Source organism: Gobius niger (assembly GCF_951799975.1).
Source record: "Gobius niger genome assembly, chromosome: 7".
In the NCBI taxonomy this organism is placed as follows: Eukaryota; Metazoa; Chordata; class Actinopteri; order Gobiiformes; family Gobiidae; genus Gobius; species Gobius niger.
Genome location: NC_136858.1, coordinates 20,162,947 through 20,186,158, shown reverse-complemented (window position 1 = coordinate 20,186,158; position 23,212 = coordinate 20,162,947). Strand labels below are relative to the sequence as shown.

General features: G+C 42.3%; 1 protein-coding gene across 1 annotated transcript in view; it reads left to right on the top strand.

Moving 5' to 3' along the window:
* The window catches only part of lrpprc (leucine-rich pentatricopeptide repeat containing), a 42,339-nt gene that overhangs the window by 14,903 nt on the left and 4,224 nt on the right, over window positions 1-23,212 (top strand). The window contains exons 19-34 of the mRNA XM_079559432.1: window positions 23-94; window positions 172-285; window positions 356-486; window positions 757-842; window positions 3,677-3,884; window positions 9,543-9,667; window positions 10,934-11,040; window positions 16,044-16,112; window positions 16,368-16,458; window positions 17,486-17,628; window positions 18,706-18,820; window positions 18,902-19,028; window positions 20,766-20,854; window positions 20,921-21,125; window positions 22,046-22,173; window positions 22,274-22,389. Coding sequence (XP_079415558.1) covers window positions 23-94; window positions 172-285; window positions 356-486; window positions 757-842; window positions 3,677-3,884; window positions 9,543-9,667; window positions 10,934-11,040; window positions 16,044-16,112; window positions 16,368-16,458; window positions 17,486-17,628; window positions 18,706-18,820; window positions 18,902-19,028; window positions 20,766-20,854; window positions 20,921-21,125; window positions 22,046-22,173; window positions 22,274-22,389 — 1,926 coding nt within the window. The remainder of the gene's footprint in view (window positions 1-22; window positions 95-171; window positions 286-355; window positions 487-756; window positions 843-3,676; window positions 3,885-9,542; window positions 9,668-10,933; window positions 11,041-16,043; window positions 16,113-16,367; window positions 16,459-17,485; window positions 17,629-18,705; window positions 18,821-18,901; window positions 19,029-20,765; window positions 20,855-20,920; window positions 21,126-22,045; window positions 22,174-22,273; window positions 22,390-23,212) is intronic.

Here is a 23,212-nt window from a genome sequence, read left to right as displayed (position 1 = left end):
GATGTCACTGTTCATATTTTAGGATGTTCTTGCTTTGGTGGATCCTAAAGAGAAAATGTCCAGTGATTTGTCACCAGCTGTCGCTCGTGTCGCTGTAAGTTTGGAATTTACTTCTTTTTTCTTTCAGTAAGCACTGCATATCGTTTACTATTGTTAATTGATGTTTTAAAGGAAAGTGAGAATAAGCTGTTGACTTTGGAGAAGAAACTAGAGGAGCTGAAATCTGAGAACAAGCCTTTGTCCACCACTTTGAAACAGATTTTTCAAGCTCTCTCAGCTGAGGAGGTAATGCGTTTAAAGAAATGTGCGTCTAAACCACTGTATTTGTTTTCTGAGGCCTTGTGTCTTCGTCCAGAACCTGCAGCGTGCCCTGGAGCTGAAGCAGCAGCACGAAGGGGAGATGACTATTCCGTCGTACGCCATTCTTATCAACCTGTGCTGCCGCCAAGGGAATGTAGAAGAGGCGCTCAACCTGAAGAGGGAAATGTGCGTACTTTCAGACGCAGACTCGGGAACAATATACTCGCGCAGTCCGCACCGTGACCACAAGCAGCGCATTAAAGTTTAACTTGAGTGGTATTAGGGGAGACATTAATGCAAGGGGCAGCCACTTAAAAACACTGCAAAGTCCATCAAACCTCTCACGTGTGCTATTTGTTATCCACCTATTTTAACAGTAGGGCTGTAAAGTACCTCGATGGTTTGCATTTATTATAAGAATGTATTTATGTATTGAATCTATTATTGTCTTTGTAGGAGCCGCATGGATTCATCTGTGGCCTTGGACACCAATAAATACATGGTGCTGATTAAAGCCCTCGCTACGAATGGCCAAGTGGAAGGTAAATCTGCATGAAGAGTGAAGCTATTTATTCTATGCTGGGTTAGTCTAAAATGTAAAATGGAGATGGTAGGAGGAGTTCATTAGTTCCTTGACAATAAGTCTAAAAGTACTTCAGCTTAAATTCATAAGGATTGTGACAGTGTACGCATTTCTTTGGTGTGTCTGTGCGTGTCCCCAAATCTGTCACAGCCCCCCCCCCCCCCCCCCCCCCCCCCCCCCCCCTACACTTTGGGCAAAACCACATTAGCCGTCCATTTTCAGAATGCTACGGTGGGTTTCCTTCAGCCTATCGAAGACCCAATTACCATCAGTTTGGCTGCTCTGCTTTTTGCACACAATGACAGGCAAAATGTTTCCCTTGTCTGTCCTCTCCTCCCCTCTTCGCTCTCTTTCCATCTTTGTCCACATCTCTCTCTCTGACCCTCTCTGTCTCGGAGCATGTCATTCTCTCGTTCGACCCCCCTCGCCCACATCCACGTCAGGGAGAAATGAGAGAGGCGCAAAATTACAGGACTCTGTGTATTTTGGCGGAATTATTGAAATCTGCCTTGATGCTAATGGCATATCATGTCCAACCAAAGTGCTTGAACATTTCACAGACACACAGATGGACACACACAAATTTGCATGTGAATTCAAGCAAAAGGCATTTGGTAGGGATGGTGCTTGGGGTGTATGTGCAGCGCTAACGCATTTGCCATTAGCCAGAGTGTGCATACGGAGGGGACGCTTGTCACCCACATTAGCACACATGGCCAACCTTGATGTTAGCCTGTCCCGCCCAGACGCTGGTCCTCTGGGCTCGCAGCGCGCACCAGGCCCAGCTGAAGATCATGTCTCCTGGCATCTCGATTTATTTCTCACCCTCCTAATGGCTTTGTTGTTTATGCCCTTGGTTCAAAGCCAACACTCCCACCTTAACTTTCTTTGCAGATATTTTACTTTGTCCCGACATCAACTTCTGTTTTACTTTTGTTGGGTCTCTGCAACAAACTCTTGCTCTATCTAGAATGTCATTAGAGCATACTTTATCACATACAATGTTTTGGCATAAAAGCAAATGTCCAAAGTGACCTACAGAAAACAGAGATTATTGATCTTGGTGAATCAATTCTCGATACTCCGTCTTTACACTCTTATCCACTGTAATGTTATAAATTCCTCAAAACTTGTATTGCTGACGATGATGGGTCTTTACATTTTCAGTTCAAACTCTATACATTATCACAGCATGTATCACTATATCAGCGCAACGTCATTTTTGTCTAAGATTTTCCCTTAGAACAGTTAGGGCTTAAGCTTGTTACCTCTTTTAACCTTTCAGAGTTTTACACACACTTTTCTGTCTTGGTGCTTCTTTCTGACCTGTCCTTGTACACCTACTCCTCTAAACACAACCTGCTCTTGCTCCAGCCCATGGCAGGTCCTCTCCCTCCACATCAGCGTGTTTGTGGAAAGAGACATCGGTAGCAAGTCGTGGGGCATTAGATGAACCAGTGGGCTGTATGATGTTTGTTTACCTGCCTGTCTGCCTCCGTTTCTGGGTGTGTGCGTGTGAGGCCTGGCTCGCGTTGCTGGCATGATGCTCCGTTGAGCTGATGGATATGCATACTGGCTAAACGGACAGATGAAAGGAGATGTGGGGGTTGAATGCTGGACGGGCCAGTGTTAGCTAGTGAGGCTCCATTTGGGCAGATTATGTTCGAGCCACTGGTCACAGTGATTAGCGGGTCTGTCAAAGAGTGATGGAGGAGAGGTATGAATAGAGAGGCCAACAGGGATGCACACACAGCGAGTGAGTCTAAGGTCCATCTGCTTTGATAAACACTTCTCTCTTATCAACAGGTCGGGTCATTAGAGCGCCTGTTAAACGATGATACCGCTATTAGATGGCTTTACATAGATTTGTTTGTAATAAAAGAAGTGAACAGATATGTTTGCATCAGGGAAAAAAGTAATTAAATGTCTTCATTCACAGAATAGATTGGAGGTCCCTTTTGGCTTTGAGGTTAATATCTTTCTCAAATACAAGTCATTTTCCTTTGTAATTCACTCCTCACTAGTCTGTCCCATCTACTTAGCTCCCAGAAAATGTTAAACTTATTTTCTTATTTAAAGGTGTTTTTTTTTCTCTGGAATGATTAGTGCTTTGTGCTCTGTAAAAGGCACAGCAAATGTATTCAGATGTATTCTGTCTCTGTTTCACTCTTCTGTATGGATTAGTATCTGTGCTAGAGAGCGGCTGTATCGCTGTCAGCCCATTAGCAGCTGTCTAAATAGATGGTAAATGCATCTTAATTACCTTAGCCCCAATACATCTCATGTACGCACATAGACACACCGCTCACCATTTAGCCCCTAGTGTTGGCCAGATGGGCGCGTGGCCTTGTGAAAAGCCCTCCATTAACGACTGGACTTGACCAAACCGATCCACCCCTCAGCCCGCTTACTGGGTCTCGCTGAGGCCACGACAGCCCCTTGTCGCCACATACCTATAATTTAGCCCCCCAAGTACTTTGCACATGGCCACGGCAAAAAGCTGGCCTCCATTGTAGGTGTACAATAATTGTAGTCTCATTTAGAAAACCGCAAGTAGCAATTAGCGCAGAGCTGGCATTATACAGGGTTGCATTTGCATCCCTGCTGCGTGCAAAATGCTGTTTTAATATGGGTTTGTTTTCCCCACATGGAATTAGCTAAAGAGGCCATATCACACACAGCCAAATGCTGCCTGCCTTTCCATATTCAGCAGCATTGTTCTTTACATCTATTTCCTTAATGCAAGAACTTCACTATGATCTTAGTTGTAAAATAATGTGTTGTTTATTGCAGAGGTCGTGGACATCCTAAAGGAGATGAAGGAGAAAGACGTGGTGTTAGGTGACTCTCACTCCACCATGCTCTTTCACATGCTCACCTCTTTGGGGCACAAAGGTGGCCCTGACGCTATCCGTCGAATGCAGGACACCATCTTCACCCTGGGACTGGCCAAGCCCAATGCCAACCTCTGCTCTCCACTCGTTGCTGCCTATCTGGACAGGTAAAAATGACTCATGTCAATGCGAATGAAACAAGTCCAACAAATATCCCCACAGTTTTCAGTTTATTTCCATGGCAGGAGCTTGACAGTCATTGCAGCCAGCACACGGACTTCGTTTACAGATTTGCCTCTTCATATGCCAAACGTAGTTGCCAAGAGTGTGCATGTGCGTGTGTCTAAACAGGTTGCTCATGCCTCACTGTGATCATAGCGGTTGCTGCATTCTGGGTCAGTGATTTAGATACGGAGCATGTGGATGTTGCTCATGTTGTGTGTCAGTGTGTGCACACCAGCCGTGCTTTGTTTGTTTGACAATTCACCAGCTGCTATCTATCCCATGAGCCCCTGCTCTAGTCTCCTGACACGCCCACTGCCACTCTGAGAAGCACTTCCTACTATAATGCTTGTACACAAATGACTGTTGGCAAACACCTTGAAGGGGTCAGTGTTACTAGTTCACCTTTCAACTCTCATCACTGTTCATGTTTGTCTGCTTGTTTCTTTACGTGGTTCAGCTCATTAGCATGTTAATTATGGGCAGATCACTAATTGCAGGATTTAGCACTGGAGCCTGGTGTAGCGTTTGTGCCTGCAGAGCCATAGCTCTTTGATACACTACAGGAAGTACAAACCCTTCCTTAATGTTTGTTTAGTTAAAACTCTGGCACAAATTAGAGAGTTTGTAGGTTCACTCCGTAATCACTGCTTCTGTGAGATTAGCCGGTTAATTTACTCCTGGGTCATGAGCAGCAGCCAAAACACACATACACATGCATGCACAGTGGCTTTTCACAGCTATGACCACAAATCGAGTGCCAGCTGTACACCCTCCAAGTGATACTGTGGTTATCGGCACTGAGCAAAAGAGTAATATCGCTTTTGCAGTCCTACCATCACCTGCTTTGACGATGTTTATGCTGGAATCTTAATTTCTACTCTGTGCATAGAACCTAAGAAATCCCCCTTTGACTTTTTGACATTTTGTCAAACTACAGACCATAAACATATATTTAATTGAAAATGTATGTGAAAGACACACACTAAGTGACACACAATCGGTTAATGATTAATAATACCAAGAGTAGTTCGAAATCCGCGCAGTAATCTTCACTTTACTGCGCAGTAATCTTCACTTTACTGTGCGGATGCCAAATTACTCCTGGTATTATTACGCCTTACAATATACACTGATGCCACAGACAGTGTGTGGAGGGGGCGTGTCGCAAAGGATCAGAGGTTCTTAAAGAGACAGAGGCCTATTTCAAGACATTCACTACAGCCATTTTGAGAGAGCAATTTTATACAAGGCAGTTATTTTAATTTACTGCATTTACAGACCAACAGAAGGTTTCATTGTAGTGTGCTATAGACTGGTGCTATGTGGTTGAAAAAAGCATAATACCCCCTCTTTAAAATGCCACTCTGTCATAAAGGCCAGATTTGTGCAGTGTACGACTAATAGTTGTTATGTGTACAGTTTCCCCCACCTGACTCACAGCTCTCTGCAGTTCATCCAGGGTCATCATAGGCTTCTTGGTAACAGCTCTGGTCAGTGCTGATCTTGTTCGGTCAGTAAGTTTAGGAGGACGGCCAGGTCTTGGTAGGTTTGCAGTGATGCCATACGCTTTCCTTTCCTGGATGGTGTATTTAACTGTACTTTGAGAGATGTTCAAAAGTTTGGAAATCTTTTTAGAACCTAACTCAGCTTTATACTTCTCAATAACTTTATCCCAGACCTGTCTGGTGTGTTCTTGGACTTCATGATGCTGTCTGCTCCCCAGTAGTCTCTTAACAGACCTCTGAGGCCATCACAGAGCAGCTGTATTTGAAGTGACATAAGATTACACTCAGGTAGACTCTAGTCATTGGGTCAACATGTGACCATTCAGAAATCTTCCATTAACTTCTCAAAACGTCAAAGTTAAAGGGGGGCCGATACATATGAAACCCACTGTAGTTTCTTTGGTTGCCTTTTCTTTTCTGTGTATCATAAATCATAGATTGTTGCGTACACGGTTATTGAAAAATGAACGAAGCGCTAGTCCTCAGTGGTTTGTTGTTGTGTAAATCATGGTGGTTGAATTTATAATGAAAAAATGTCCTGAAGAGATGGTTACCGTATAGTGTTTGGTGGAGACCATATACTGAAGATGCTCTAAAAGTTTTTTTTTTAACGTTATTATCACTGGATCTTGTTTGACTTACGGTCATACTTCATCCCTTGTGCTCCCGTCTTCATGATTCTTGTTGCGTTGGGCCTTCATTCCGTCACTCAAGAGACGGACAGACATTGGGGAGGAGTGACAGAGAAGAGCGATAAAAGAGGACAAAGCAGGCATCACTCCGCCTGCACCCTTCTCATTGCTGCGTCAGCGCTAATGACTTAATGAACACTTCTACAGCAGATTAGCCCTTGACAGCCCATCATACGCACCGCCCCGTTAGCGCTCTCGCCGTCCGCTCAGCATTGTGTGTGCTAGCTGGCTAGCTTGTCTTGCCTCATACTCGTGGTGATTAGTGACACAAAATGCTAATGAGACCGCTGAAGTGAAGAGCTGGCAGAGGAAGATAAGACAGAGGAATGGGTGCAAATAAAGAAGAGTGGAGAGCTGACAAGAGATGAGTGGTTCTTGCACGCCACTCGTTGTTGTAACTGTGTGTACACTAAAGGCCGAATTAAACATTCAAGAGAGAAACTAACCATAGATGAGTGTTATGGCAAATGAAGTCCACAGGTGGATTGGAGAGCAATTATAAAAAGTTGACATAGGAGTAGATGGTTCTTGGCTGAAGTTCTTAGACTGTCAGGATTTGGCACGTTCATCTTGAGCTTATTCACCTGTGCTGCTATTGGCATGAATATTAGTACTTGCTATTTTGAATCGTGTAAAACAGCCACCTAGCAGTGTCATGATCACAGTCTCATTTGCTTTTCAAAACACAGACTTGGTCCTCCCCCAGCTACCGAGGACAGTGATAACAGGCTTGCCGACGTGCTCAGAACAAAGGCAGGGGACAGAGGGGGAGCGGGATGTGGTTAAATGAGCTTCCTTGTCTAATCCTTCAGGTTTCCATCGAGGAAAGCGCTCATTTTTTTTCAGGGCTTAATTGGCTGGAAAGTGGCTGACATGCAAAGTTAGGGACATTAACAGAGCTGTGTGCCGTGCGGTAAATGGCAATGCAAAGTGACAGTTAAATTGTACCTAGGGGAAATTATCCATCTTTCGACATGCTTAGCTCTTTTTTTGGGGTGGATCTTTAAGTGAAAAGACAGCGAGAGGGGAGGGTATAATTTTTAGCCAAGAGTGACAGGATGGGTTTTGAAAATGTCTCATTAGAAAGCAGGGATTATAAGTAGGTGTGGATGATCATGATAAGGTGGACAGGCTCAGGGATATTAACACAAGAGAAATGTCTCAAATATCAAACCGCTTTTTTAAGCCCAGACACATGAAGGAGGCAGCATAAATCACTTACAAACAGCCTTTAAAAAATCAAACTAGGGGAGGTGACCACGGTCTGTCTTTGCCTGAAAAAATGTCAGCCTCTAATGACGATCTGTTTAATAGGATATTGTAAATCAGGGCTGTAGTCTACGTGCTATGAAGTGCAGGTGCATGCCACCGTATAACTACCAGAAAGCCTGCTGGAGCCCACTACAAATTATACAAAGATGCGTATCAATGAATGCAGTGTTATTTTTGTGTTTTGTGTCCATTTAGAGACCAGCACAAACTTCACAAACGCATGTCCACTCCTGAACACGTGTGAAGGAACTGGCTCTCTCAATCTTTCCACTGTTAGGTTAGAATCAGAGAAACCAACACTGGCACGTCGGTTAAAAAGGGACAGGTCAGGAGCAAAGATCATGTACCAGTGCACAATGTCTCACTGTGTTAAATATTGTAACAACAAATGAAGGCAGCTTTGTATATTTTTGTTTTTGCTTATAAACGTTTAAGGTTCATATGCGCTCCCCCCATATTACACCACTGTTGTAAATGCATCATGATGGGTTAGATATAATCTTTCTTTGTGGCATTACAGATTACAGTACTGCCACATGAATGTGATATAGTTATAAAGTTAATTAAATATATACGTTTTTAATGTTACTTATATACTACTACTTATATACTGTTTCTTGATTTGTAATTCATGTTGTAAGTGGGTGGATGAATGGATGTATAATTTTTGGTTATTGATCTGATAGATGATATAATGGTTACAAAAGCACAGACAGAAGGGGCCGTCTTCAAGCCTGATGATGGTCTGTTGTACCTGTTACAACAGCAATAAAAAGAGTGAGAAAGTATTTCATAAGATGTTTGTCAGCACCTGCTACTGCAAGTGTATTTACCACAGAGTGTGAAGCAAACTAATAACTACAGTGTAGCTCTTTGAGAAGCTTGTTAAGGTCAAACGCACCAAGTTTAGCCCTGAAACAAACTCATAGTCTCTACTTGTTCCGTTTATTCTCCACATTTTTTCTCTTCTGTAAACTTTTTATGTTTCCTCCTGGGTGGCATTTAATCGGTGTGTTATGCAGTTGAACAGGCTCTTTTGTAGCGGCGCTAAATAATGTTGTCCCTCTTCATTTCAATTAGACCTCTCTGCCTCACAACCCTAATCGCCCTCCCTGCACGCCACTCTCTTAGCTCAGCGATACCAAAGTCAAGGTTGCTTTTTTTTACACACTGTTGGTATTTTTGTTGGCGTTATTTCTCCTATGTGCTTGTCTAATTGATCAGGGGAGAAAACACTTCAGAAATTATACCCATGTGCTCCTTGTCTGACTCGATCTTGCTCACAGTGTCTGCCCGCTGCCTTACTTGTTGGTGCCCTATCTGCTTTGACCTCTACGTGATTGACATGGTAATTACCCAATCAACAGATTGATGGCAACGCTGTCACAATAGAAGGGATTGAGTGCTCTCTCTCTCACTCCCACTTCTGGCTGTATTCCTTCCGTGTCTTTGAGTGCGGATCTTTCTGTGCTGTTGCGTACCTATCACGGCCAGTGCACACTCTTTTGTCTTTTGGTTCACTTGGGGAGGATGGACAGTTTTGGGATTGGGGGGAATGAATGACGTGAGACGGAGAAACAGTGGTAGGAAGGAAGGAGGGGGTCCCTAATGTTGTTGCAGTATTCTGGCAAATTGCGCAGGTGGGGGGGCTAGGTCGTGGCAGTAGTGTGTGAGCTGACAGCATGCGATCAAAAGGCGAAGGATAAAAGGACAATAATACTTGAAAATCAGGACAGAAAAGTGTATATAGGCAATGACAAAGGAGGAGTTAACAATGAGAAGGTCAGAAAACGAGTCAAAAGACATGCAAGGTTTTCGAAAGGTCAAAGATCTTCTCCATCCCTTTGTCTGAGCTTACGTTCTCCTGTAAAAGCCTGTCCGCATGCGGCAGAGACAGATGTGTATGGTACTGCGTGATTGTGAGAGAACGCAAGTGTATTAGGGGCAAAAGGCTTCATCAGCTGCACTTGTGCTGTCATCTGTTCAAAGACGTTATTGTTGTGGCAGGTCACGGTACTTTAATGCAAGGTCACAAGGTTGGCGCCCCACGAGGCTCTCCCTGAAGAGTCTCCTGTACGCGCTTGATTGGATGGACGGGGCGGCTAACTTCTTTCCTTTGTGTTTCTGATAGTAATGACCTGTCCGGTGCTCTCGACGCAGCCATGGAGTGCCAGAAGCTCTACAAACATCTTCCTCGAATTCATGACATCCTCGTAGCCCTGGTGCAGCAGGGAGACACTGAACAGCTGCAGAAAGGTAGCCATTTTAGACTTTTAACATTAACAAATGAGCAAACATGAGATTTAGGATGTATTGAGGAATAACCTTTGATTAATACTTAAGAAAGGAACAAAAATGGTGCTCACTTTTTTACATTTTTAAAAGCAGTCGAGTAAAAAGAGTGTTTTGTGGTTAGGGCTGGGCAAAATATCGATTGATTTAAAAATCGAGTTGGTAATTAAATCGATTCATATTTTCAAAATTATTATTATTTTGTTATTGTTAATAGTTTGAATGTTTCTAAATCTTAAAACTGCACAGTGACTTTTCAGTTTGTTACAGCAATTACCTTTGCTATTTTTCAAGGTTTGTTGATGCACTTTAAAGCTGCCCTCAGCTACTCCATTTTGCCAGACCGGCATGGTTGCATTCCCACATTGCATCGCAAGATGCTCCACCTTCAAACAGATCTAACTTTTCCCTGCAGAAGCAAACGAGCTCCGCACCTCCCTCGCCTCACACTCACCTGCCCCTCACCATGTAAACACAAACACGTGCAGAGATCTCAAATGTTTGAAGCAGCAGATGCAGCAGTTAGCGGCTAACACAGTCAGAGTTTAGAATTATGACAGAAGTTTACAAAAGATCGTGAACTAACAAACATCTGACTGACCTGCTCTGATGCAGCTGAAATCTTCATGAAATGTCCATGTCGTTTGTTTAATAATCCAACATCTACAGGAGCCGTCTGGTCTTTTTCCTCCTCATGATTACAAAGCAAAGCAGGCACTGGAAGGCTGTGAGACGTTCATGGGTTTCGGGGAAATAAAGCTTTGCACTGTAAAATTAGTTCTAAATTGAAGTTTTATGTTCTAAATGCCAAAAAGAGCAGGATAATGTAAATGTATTGTATGTAAATGTAATGTAAAAAGACACGGCTGAGAGCAGCTTTAACTAAAAACAATAGACATTATGTATTTTAATATATATTCTTTATATAATGTCATTGACGTCTAATCAAGTATTATGATTTTGCAAATCTTTGAATTGAGCATTTGTTTGAATCTCTAAATCTGTAAAATTAGTTATAAGCAGCTTTAAAGAGTACATTGTTTATTTTGCCCTAAGTTGATAACCGGTATTTTGTTTTTTAAGATTTTGTTCCTGTCACTCGTGTCTCAAAGCTGGAGGACAGAGATACTACATTTACACAGGCTTATGTTCTAGACAAGACTTTAGAGAAGTCTTTGTACAACTGCTTTGGTACTTTCTGAAAATGATTCACTTTGTCTCTTTTTTTAGCCATGGACTTTGTGAGCCAGGAGCGTGGAGACATGACCATGATGTATGATCTTTTCTTCGCCTTTTTGCGCACGGGACGATATCGCGAGGCCCGCAAAATCATTGAGGTACTCCCGTTACGTTGGCGTTTTCTACTTCATTTGTGGTTTCTTTCGCTTATGTGACCCATGTGGCTATTTCCTCAAAACGTGTAAAACATAATATAGGTAACTGCCATTTATTGTGCCCAGATCTGCAGGTATTACCGTTGACAAGTTAACGCTGTTTTTGTGTCTCCTCTGATCTGAAAATGTTTGTCTCCTGGTAATAAGTCCTAAAGTGCAGATTACTTTTTACAGGAAATGAGAGAGAGAGAAGGCTGTTGAGAAGTGACTTTATCCACAATCGATAGAATGACAACGGAGAGAGATTTCCAAGTGCATGTTTTTATGGGATTGAGCCTGACATCAGAGCTTTCCAAACAAGGCCATTATGTCGGATTAGGATAAGAACAAAACAAAGGTCAAAATATCTTTTAACTCCCACACTGTCCCTTTCTCATGATGCACACTGTATCAGAAGGATTGGTCTCTCCTGAGGATTGTCCAACCCTCTCAGATATTAAAAGCATGTTGTTATTGTGTCACTCCTCATGGATTTTAGTGCTCTCTTATCCTTCTTAAATTGTACATGGCATCACTCTGAGATTGAGAGACCTATAAATAGATTGTAGAATAGTCCTTTCCAATGCCACTGGGGTTAGACAAAATTACACTGGCCAATGTACACCAGACAATTCATAAACAACCCGTTGGATAATATTTTATTATTCATTTATTCTATGTAGTCCTGACCTCTTAGAACTATTACAACTTTTTTTGCACATTATAAAAGCATTAATATAACAACAAAGGCTTAAAGGGATGTTTCAGGATTTTTGACATAGGGCCTCATTTCCTAGTTATCCAGAGTGTTGTTTGATTTCTGGAGATATATATATATTTTTAATTCATGCAGACCTTATATTTGAAGAGTTTAGTGGTGCTAGACTAGTGCTAGGCTAGTTCATGTCTATGGTAACTAGTAGCCTGCATTAAAAACAGTCTGACCCAAGCACAGTGCACCTGAGGCAAATCACTTGAAACACCAGACTACCGATGTAAATGTCTGTGTTGACTGAATCATTTTTTTTTAATATAACCATTTTGCATTTAAAATAACTTGTATTTGAGCAGCACCAGCTTCCTGGTTGTAAGCTACACAGTTGCGGAGTGATCTGCTAGGTTACCGGATCTACAGTACTTTGTTTACCTGCGGCCGGCATTACTACACGTGGAATTCACAAAGGAGCTTTTTACAAATCAGATATGGCAACGTTTGGAGGGCTACCCCATGGTTTTGAAGAGGTTTTTAATGCAGGCTACTAGTTACCATAGACATGCGCTAGCCTAGCAGTAGCCTAGCACCACCAAACTCTTCAAATATAAGGACTGCATGAATTTAAAGAAAAAAATCTTCAGAAATCAACAACACTCTGTATAACTAGGAAAGGATTAAAAATTCTGAAATATCCCTTTAAATCATCATTACTGAAACTTCTCTCACCTCTGAGCGCTGTTTGATACGGAAATATTTTCAACCTTTTTTATTTGTTTGTTTGTTTTTTTAAGTGAAGATGTTTCGCCTCTTATCCAAGAAGCTTCCTCAGTTCATTTGTACCTCTTCTTGCAAACCAGGCATTTATTTATTTCTGTTAAGGAGCTGTTAAACTTGTCATTTACCTTATTTATGCTAAAACTTGCTCTTGTCTTGTGAAATAGCCTGATTGTTCTACCCAGAGGTGTCGCCGATACTCATCCCATGTAAAATTAGCCCAGTACAGATGACGTCTTGGAAACATTAAAAGTGTATTGTTTTGTTCCAGTTTTTAGCACAATATTTTCCGCTTCAAACCGAACAATATTTAGCAATCTGTTATGTGTCGCTTTGTTTGAAAGTGGCTCACTCCCAAGTACCACTAGACACGGCTACATACCTCCAGTCTAACACCATTTGTCAACAATGTGCAAAATAATGCATTAAAAGTCTTTTTTTTTTTTTTTTTTTTTACCCGTGTATTATTTTGTAGCTTCTCCTCATTGTGCTGCAGACTGTATTTTACACTCTTGAACAATTACCGCATTTTGAAGAGTCCTAAATGTGCTTGTGATCTAAAACTCTTCAAATGGTTAAAACAGCCCCGGTGTTACAGTTAAGATCTGCACTTCCTGTAATTAAGCTGATACACAATATAGTGTTTGTGCCGTTTCAGCTAGACCTCTCTTATCTCTCAAATAGGCACACACAGTCACGCGTCCTTTCCCTCCGAGAGTGTCAAGTGGCAGTCCAGAGTAGAGTTTCGCTTTAGGCTGTGTTTGGTATAATTGGCAGATGATTAATCACAGCTAATTAAATGTAATGATAGAGAAAGGTGGCCAATTTTGCACTAAATGGTCATAGTCACTGGTAGAGGATAGTCAGGTGGCTGGGCCTATTATTGGCTGTGACGAGATGGTCAGGGTTAGGTAGAATTTGCTATAGAGTGGGGAGCCATTATGTGTGTGATTTTTTTTCTTTTTTGTGACTGTTAGGGAGAGGGTTTTGCTGGATGTATCTGAATGTGTGTGCTGAAGTGGCCCAGTGATTAGTGGAATTGATAGAGTTAGTGGGAATAGTGTCTTTTACTTTTTAGACTCAGTACTAAGTAACTTGTTTACCTTTTCATAGTCCCTCTGGGGGTAATACAAGTGTTAATGGGATGGTCTGTCTTCTCCCCCTGGTGTCTCTGGCCAGAAAACCATAATTGCAACTTCGCTGCACCGGGTCGGAGGCACAAAACACACTAATGGAATTGCGAACAAGCTAACGGGCAAAGCTACTTGCAGGCTAGCGCCATTTTAACAGTATTTACTGCCAAGTTTGAGTGAAAAGAATAATTTCCATTGTGTAATTGGATGTACAATATCCCTCTCTCCCTTTGTCTTTTCTGTCAGTGTAGTATTTACTCTCACAAACAATTAATGAGTAAAAAAACATGTTACGACACCTGCAGTGGTGCTTATGGTCTCTAGGGGCATGAGTTACTTAGTTCTGCTTTAAAGCAAAACAAGCAAACATTTTTCTTTTATACTGTACAATTTTAAAGCAGAACTAAGTAACCAGGCGGCACGGTGGCGCAGCAGTTAGCGCTCACGCCTCACAGCTAGAAGGTCCCGGGTTCGATTCCCACCTGGACGGGGCCTTTCTGTGTGGAGTTTGCATGTTCTCCCCGTGTCTGCGTAGGTTACTCCGGTTTCCCCTACCACAAAAAACATGTACAATAGATTCCCCTCTGGGGCCAGGACTCCCCTGAAAAAGAGATTCTTAATCTCAGTGGGACTATCCTGGTTAAATAAAGGTCAATAAAAAATAAAAAATAAAAAAAAACAACTCATACCCCTAGAGGCCATAAGCGCCACTGCAGGTGTTGTAGCATGTTACTTTTTTTTTACTCATTAGTTGTCCATGAGAGTAAATACTACGCTGACAGAAAAGACAAAAGGAGAGACGGATGTTGTACATTGTGCCACAACTCAATTGCACAATGGAGATTATTTTTTTCACTCCAACATGGCTGTAAATACTGCCAAAGTGGCGCTAGCCCGCAGTTAGCTTTACCCGCTAGCCTGTTAGCTTCTTCTTTGTGATTCTATTAGTGTGTGTTGCGACTCCGACCCGGAAGCAGGAAAAGCTGCAAGGGTGGTTTTCTGGGCAGAGACACCAGGGGGAGACGGAAGACCCCCCAATCATCCCGTTAACACAAAAGGATTTATTAAGGTAAACGATGTACTTTGTTCTTTAAGTCCAAACCTTACTCCAAACAATGAGCTGCTACTCTAGACCTGTCATTTAAATTGCACAATTGGCCAAAGATACAATCACAATTGGATTGAAATTAAATTAATTGCCCTCTCCTAACTTAAAATGTCTGCCTACTTTGAGTGCTGCGTTTTCTGATTCCTGGCACATCTTGTATCTTGCTGGATTTGGTTTCCCCCAGATTAGGGAGATTGGCACTGAAATCACAAAGATGGTACATGGTGTGTATTTTCAAGCGGGAGCCAGCAAGACTTTAGCAAGTAAATAGAATCTAGGCCTTAGTCCCTATAAGAAGATTAGACCGAGCGAGAGAGAGAGTGAGGGCTGCAACACATTTTAATTTGTCCCTTTTGGCTGGTTAGGTAATAACATAATTCCTCTGCTAGGGACTGATAGAGGGAGGGATGGAGAGGCCGAGGAGAGAGGCTGCTGAGATTTGTATGGAAGGTGCCGGATTGAGAGAAGTGAGGATTGGAGCTGTATAATGACAGCAGCCAAGGGTTAGTCAAAGAAAAAAGATGAGGCAGGTCTTTTCTGGACTTTCCCTCCTCAAGGTACGATGAGCTTCCTCAAAGAGGCCAGCGCAGATTGAGCGCAGCTGATCCCCAGTCAGATTAACCTCTCAGCAGATCACTCTGACTTTTTTCCCCCTCAGACAGATTACCAGAAAGAGAGCGATGGTGAGATTTCTCAATCGTGGCTTTATTCAGATTGTGTCAAAGCCCCATGGGACAGATGAAATCCTGATCACTGTTGTCCATGATAATAATCATCTAGTCAGACCGCATATCAAGCTAAATCTGAGATACAAAGGCCCACACATCAATCTATGTCAGCCCTTATTGGATGTGTAAACCCACACTGTGAATAAGCATCTGCATTTGACAGTGTCCTGAAATTCTGCCAAGCACAAGCTGCCTCTTTTCTCACAAACTACAAAATAGATTTTATTATTATTATCCAGTCCTCGTGTTCCATTAATAAACATTCAAATGAAAAGTGTCCTCAAAAGACGCTTAAAAATGATTTGTATAGACAGATATTTTGACATTATGGGCCATTGTGCTTCCTCTGTGGTGGATTTACACCTAAATATTTAACGTGACCTTCTGATCTGGATCATTCATATTTATGTCTTGTCACCCCTGATATAAATGACAGCTTGTGTCTGCTCCTGATCGGCAGTGTGGCTTTTGGAGTTCTGCATTAATTGCATTTGTCTGTGTTTACGTAGACTCCTGGGCTCCGAGCGAGGCCTGGACGTCTGCAGTGGTTTGCTGACAAGTGCATCGTTTTGAAAGAGGTAACGCACATGTACCTACTTGTCACAATGCTGAGATTGCAAACTTTAATTCAATTCTAAGAAAGTGATACACCCTGATTCCAATACCACAGTGTAAAGAGTATTAAGGTAGTGGTGCATTGACTTAGTGGTCATTTTTTATTATTAAAGAATGCCCGATGCTTTGTTATTTTAATATAGTCCTATCAAGACCTTTTGTAAACTTTAACAAATTGGTACAATATGTTCAAATAACTTCCATCCGTGTGTTTATAGATGGAGACCTTGGAGCAAATGGTCGAAATAACATCGAAGCTGTTTGAGTGCGACAGAGATGAAATGTACTTCTACATCCTCCGACTTTGCAGTAAGTGAACTTTGTTTCTGTTTCCAAGCAGTTTCTCTCTGTGTGGGGACATTAGTGACCACAGCACCCTTTTCCATTGTGAGGAACTTCTCTATTTTATTTTTTTTTGCAAGGTTTTTCCTAGTGTTATACCTAATATATATATAAATCATCACGTCATCATATTTATATTAGCCTTTATGGTAACACTTTATTTTACACTACCTTGATACATTGTACCCACCTAAATGTAACAATGTGTAATATGCTTTGTAATAATGTGTAATAACTTGTGCCTACAAGTTATTACACAATGGAATGATTTGTATTAGTAATTTGGAGGTACATGGTGTAATAAGACCCTTATGGTTAGGGCTTACGGCTTAGAGTTTGGGTCTTATTACATTATGTACCACCAAAATACTAACACACATTATTCCATCGTGTATGTAACCTACAAGTTATTACACATCACATTGTACTTAATGTGGCAAGTACAATGTATCAAGGTAGTGTAAAATAAAGTGTTACCGCCTCTTTTATAAGAATCTCTGGTGTGACCCCCTGGGAAACTTTTGGGACCTCGATGTTGGGGATAACTAGGTGTCTGCTGTCTGTTACTTGTGTTTGCTAGATTTTTTGAAGCCATCTTCATCCATGTCCTGTGAACCTGCAAGTGTAAAAAAATCAGGTCATGAGGAGAAGGCAGACGGCATTGTGTGATTGTTGCTTTGAAGAGCAGAGCAGATAGCAGTTTTGATTGAAGTGTTAAAGCTGATTGTCCGTCCATTACTCTCTTCTTTTTCGGACACACACACAGGAACACCCGCAGACACACCGACACAACAATGTAGAGTGTGTTTCTCAAATTACACTATAGTTGAGGGTCAGTCAGTTGATCAGATTAGTACCTTGATTGCCCTGTCGCAGCATGGAGCGCTTTATCTGAAATTAGCCACCGCTGCAGGCTGAGTGATACACAACACAAAGGTTTTGTCACAGAACAACACTCATTTTCTCATATCATGCTCTTTTTTTCCCCCTCCAGAGGGCACAAATGACTGGCAAAAAGCAGAAGCGATGTGGACAAAGATGCAGGAGGAGAATGTGATTCCCAGAGAGAGGACCTTGCACCTGTTGGCAGACATCTTGAAGAAAAATGGCCAGGAGGTGCCCTTCGAGGTGCCCGAGGTACAGTTACTGCTTCGCAATAGGCCTCTTCTCTTAAGCACTCATTAGGTGGCTCCATTATTCAGAAAAAGAATTGCCGGCGGGGTTTAGGATGGGGATAATAAAATGAAGCAGAGAAGGTTTCCATGAGGTGTTTTAAATATGCCTGAGGTCAAACATACAGCCATGCAGAAGTAATGGTTAAGCACCAAGCAACAGGCAAAATACTTAAAACATGTAAGTAAATACAATACAATACAACAATAAAGTAAATACTAGGATTTAGGTATCTGATTAGGTTCTCCTCATAGTATAGAAAATATATATTAGCTATAAAAGCTTAGATAATTTAGACCAACCCTATCAAATTATGTAATTCAAAAATAAATCCTTATCAGCCTATGGCGTCACCCTCTGCACTTAAGCTTCTGTTCATTACATGCAGAAAGCAGGATCTGAAAAGAGATATATCCAGCAGCCGCTGATGAAAGACATTAATGCCTGATCTGTGTCAATCTGTAATGCTAGACTAATTTAGCCAGCTGCTAAATGCCACCATATGGCTAAATCCGCACATTGCTTATTTCTTTGCTTGGCTGTATTGCAGCGCTAACGTTACAGGGTGAGTGGGGACATTTTTGCAGGGCCAAAGTAAAATGGGTGTTTTCCACTGTTCTTCTCATTCTGCTCACCCTTACTTTCCTCTGGTGAGCATCCTGTAGCCCGGAGCATGACGAGACGAGAAGTGATTGCTGTAGCCTCGAGCGCTGAACTTGGTGACCCTTGGGGCTCCTTGAGTTGACACTCCAGCGCTGAGCACACATACTCTCAAACACACACACAAGCTTTCCTCATGCCCCTGGGGTGCCAGACCTAATTTGCCCCCAGTCAATACAGCTTAACCCCTCCCCTCGGCGCTCTATGGGTGAATGGGCATTAGAAGGCCGTGGCCTGCATACCCGGCAGTATGCATTGTCATACACAAACAAGCAGACTTGAATCCAGCAACTTGTCTGAACAAGTGCTTGTGGTGGTAAATAGAACAGTGTTCTGTTGTGATAGAAATTTCCCATTTTGATTTTACAAACTGTTTTGCAGACTTGGTACGACCGCTCTAAAGCCCCAGACCCAGCCCCGGCTTCTGTCTCAGCTGATAATGTTCCTGACCACAATGTGAAAGTGCTTACTCTGTGCAAAAAAGGCAAAGCCAAAGGTAAAAGTTTATTACATTTTACTAGTCACTCTAAGTTGTCATAATAATGAGAATTGTTCTTTAATATTGCTGTTCCTGCAGAGGCATATGAGTTGTTGAAAGACCTTGATAAAGGGGAAGTTTCACTGAATGCTTCCACCTATGCTGTATTGATCCGCGGGCTGCTGTCTGAAGGCGCTTTGGAGGATGCCATGGTCGTCAAAGAAATGTATGTTGGTTATGGATTTAAACTTGAACTATGCTTCCAAATCAACATTAGAACTACATGGGAAAAACTGCTTTAGCAAATAGGCAAATTCATGCTCTGGACCATTCTAGTTTTCTAGTCCTCTTAGTGTGGCCCCAGGTTACCTCAGTGTGAATCTCCTCAAAAGACAGCAGCAGGATTAGAGCCTTGTGTGCTGCCGCAGCCCCGCTGGATATGAACAGTGATTCCTGCTAAGCCCAATCACTTACACAGACACAATCACATGTGCAGATTAATTTTGGTTTTCTAAGAAGAGGGTGAGTTTGTGCAAAAACCTCTATCTCCTTCCAATTAGTAATGTATCGTGTGTTCCTGCTGTATGAGGCCGTATCAGGACTGTTGCCTGGGGACAGTGGATGAACAAGCTGGTATTAAAATGTAAGCTTAGAGCAGTGATCTTCTGTCGTTGTCTTTTTAGGTAATCTCCTGTCATTTCCTTCATCTCCCTTTGTCCTTTTCTTTGTAACACACAGATGTGCTACAAAACACTACAGCATTATATTCTACAAAAGAAATGCCATTAGTTATCTATGGAAATATGTAAAACCATCTGTTACACAACCGGTCTATTTACACCGCTCATTCGCTCACAGCATGAGAAATAATTGTATCAATTTTGGTGCAGTGTTCTAACAAGAGCAGTGCAATACGAGCGATAACCCATCTCCTGTCTCTGTTTGAATTAGTTTATGGCTTCCCTGCCTGGATAAAAGCTTAGTTTATCTGCTGGCTAAATGAGAAGTGGAATGAGCTGAGGGGAGAGTCGGCCAAAGATGGAAATGAACAGGAATGAAGGAGGAAGATAAAAAGATCTAAATGGGAAGGGTGTCGATGGAGGGGAGGAGGGATAGATTTAATCACATGTGAGGTTAATGAAGACGCTATAGGCATTAATTTGTGGTGCAGGCAGGAGGGTGGGTGTTTGTTTTTTGGGGTAATCTGAACCGAATTGAGCAGTGGGATGCTTATGGTGAGATTAACAGATTGTAACGGTGTATTGCAGATGAAAAGATGGACACTGGATTCATTGACTAAAGCTACGTAGAAGAGCAGCAGCCTCTGTGTGTGTGTGTGTGTGTGTGTGTGTGTGTGTGTGTGTGTGTGTGTGTGTGTGTGTGTGTGTTTTAAGGAAAGGTGCATAGAAAACCCTTGTAGAGCTTTGTTTATGAATAAGAAGGCTCACAGCTCTGGCTCTATTGCAATCCCCTGGCGACCCTTTTCCTGTCCCAATCTCCTCCCTGACCCTGTCCCAGTCGCAGCTCCTGGACGTCCCGTGGCCTGGTGTCACTGCTGTGATAAGGATTGCGTGGCTGATGCTCAATTGAGCAGAAGGATTAATTTGGTTCCAAAGCTATTAGAAAATAAAAAGTCGAGAGGCCGCCTTGATTGAGGTTTTAGAGGCAGAGAAATGAGACCAGAGGCAGTTGGAAGCAGGTCCCCATCTGGAAACATATTCACACCATTATAGGAAGATTTAATGTGTATGTATTAGATTTTAACCTCCTCTGTTAATGTTAACAAGAACCTCCATAATAGTATGTACCATTCTGTTTGTTTTTTTACTGCAGGAAATATGAAAAAGGCACTTTACTGATGAGCTTTTACACAACTTTTGTACTGTTTATATTGTTGACATGATATTTGTTCATTGTTAATAATTATGCATTAAATTGTTGACATTCTTTTTTCTCTTTTTAGTGCACAATCTCACCTACCTTTTTTTAAACTGAGTGACATTGCAGAAAACCTAGTCATTGTTACACAATGTAAAAGAGGACAAGTGGAAGGTAAGCACAAACATCAATGTGTATGGATATGCATTCACAAAGATTAAACTTTGCTCTATTTTCCAGATGCACTTCTGAATTTCAAGTCGCTGATGCAGTCCGACCATGTGCCCTCTCAGCTCGCGATCACCAGGCTCGTGCAGGCCCTAGGCAGCCGGGGCGATGTGACCAGCATCCAGGAGGTTGACACTCTTTTAAAGGGGCTCAACACTCCCTTAAACCTGTCCAGGATGTTGTTTATTAACAACACTGTACTGGCACATATCCACAAGTAAGTACGCACGGGCCTATGTGTTCTGTCAAATCATGTAAATCAACCAATACTTGTTCAGTTTCACGAGCCGAGTTCAGGACCAGCACCCTCTGTGAGAAGAGCGTTGAAAAACAAAGGCTGAGGTGGATTATTCAAAAAACCTTTTCATGTAATGAAAATCTCCCGTCCTCCACTGCTGTCTTTGCCCAATACCAAAGAACAAATATGCACACATTGTGCATCAAACTTTTATTACCGCATTAGCAGTGTTGTCATCATACAAACTCGCAGGGACGTAGAAGTGAAGAGCGGCGCAACAGCCTCACGCCTGATTGGCCTTTGTAGTGCGGGCCTGTCAGCTTGAACCTTGACCTCTGGAAGCAGCGCCATGAGCTGCTCTGACACGTGCATCCCCTGTGTGCCTGAGTCAAGCTGACTGGTTAAGAGCCCGGACGGAAAGAACCAAGCCGGCCTGCAACACTGGGCGCCACATTTAGAGGGCCCCCCGACTAAATTATTCAGACGGTCCCGTTCGCAACAATCAGCGCAGATATGTTGTCCCACCTCTATGTACATATACTCAGATGCACACACACTGCTTCATGTTAAATATTTATTGCGGCTGGCTGGCAACGATGGGGAGGGCGTGCGGACTGAAACAAATGTTGAAGGACCATGAGCCGAATAGTCGTTTTAGGTTTATGCGGATTTTGTTCGCTTTGTTGTGGTAATTTCAGGACGAAAAAGTTTAGCTGGTATATGTTGCCTGAACACACTCACCGGACAAAGACATAATAGATATTCAGATTTTTTCCAAAACAAAAAATATGACCGTTGTGCTTTTCTTCCTAGATTATAAATAAACTTCAATACATTTATATTAATATTGAACCTGATCATTGTGTCACAAATCTGTTCATAACTGGTCTGTCTCTTAGCGGTGACGTGGATTCAGCAGTGGAAATGATGGAATCCATTTACACCAATCCAGACGGTTCGTCCCTCAGTATGGGTTTTGTCTTCAGAAAAGTTTTAGAAGATGACAACGACAAGGCCTTTGACAAGTGTAAGACACACAAACACAGGGACTTCACCACCAGACGATAACCAACTTAAGCCATTATTTAATTTATGAATGATTTTGTTATTTATTCCAATCTTTGCAGTGAGTGCTATGGCCGAGCGACTCGCCAATCACTTTGCCTGCTACAGACCAGCTGCGGACATTTTCCTTCAACTTCTAGATATGGACAAGGTGGACGACGCCAAGTTCATGTTGGCTGTGAGTTTTACAAACGCTTAGTCATGGCCAAAAACTCAGCGCTCCGGAGCTTGTGTCGCTCTTCCTGAAGCAGATTGCTTCGAAACACTGAGTTGGAGCCTCTTTTTAGTAACATCTTGTCACATGACTGTCTCGAAAACTGCTTCAATCTGCGAGTGCACCCGCTTTGTGTCTCAAAGCGGGTGATCTGCTCAGAGCGTCTCACTGAACTGCCTTTAGCGGCGAGGCGCTAAACAGCGAATGTTTTCTGGTCTATATAACGATGTAAATCATTAGTGATAGATAAATAAATGTGCTGTATTTTTCTCCCATTCCCCATTTAACTGCGTTCATGTGGCTGTGGGCAGGCCAGAATACATTTTGTATTTTCATATTCTTTACAAAGTCCTGCTTTTGAACAGATTCAGCTCTGACTGAATGAAGTAAAAAGATTGCGCATTGATATCCTGCCTTTGAGCAACAGAGCCGCAGGTGACTGAGGCCCCGCCCACTGGAGCTCCGTGAAGCCACGTTACAAAGAAAATGATTATTTATCGGCCTATGATTGACTTGATTATTCAAACATCAATATCAGGCTGCAAATAATGAACAGTGTTCAAACAGAATGAAACAGCTCAGAGACTTTCAAACATATGACACTTTTTTCCTAGGAAAGCCTCAAAGTGTTACAAGACTTCACTCGCCCATCACCACAAACACTCCATGATGAATGTCATTTTAAACTGAAGAGACAAAATCATCTTTTAACCTCGTTCCCCCGCCTTTACCAAGTGCATTTTCTCCAGTTCAGTATTACCCAAATCTAAAAGCTGGAGCAACAGAC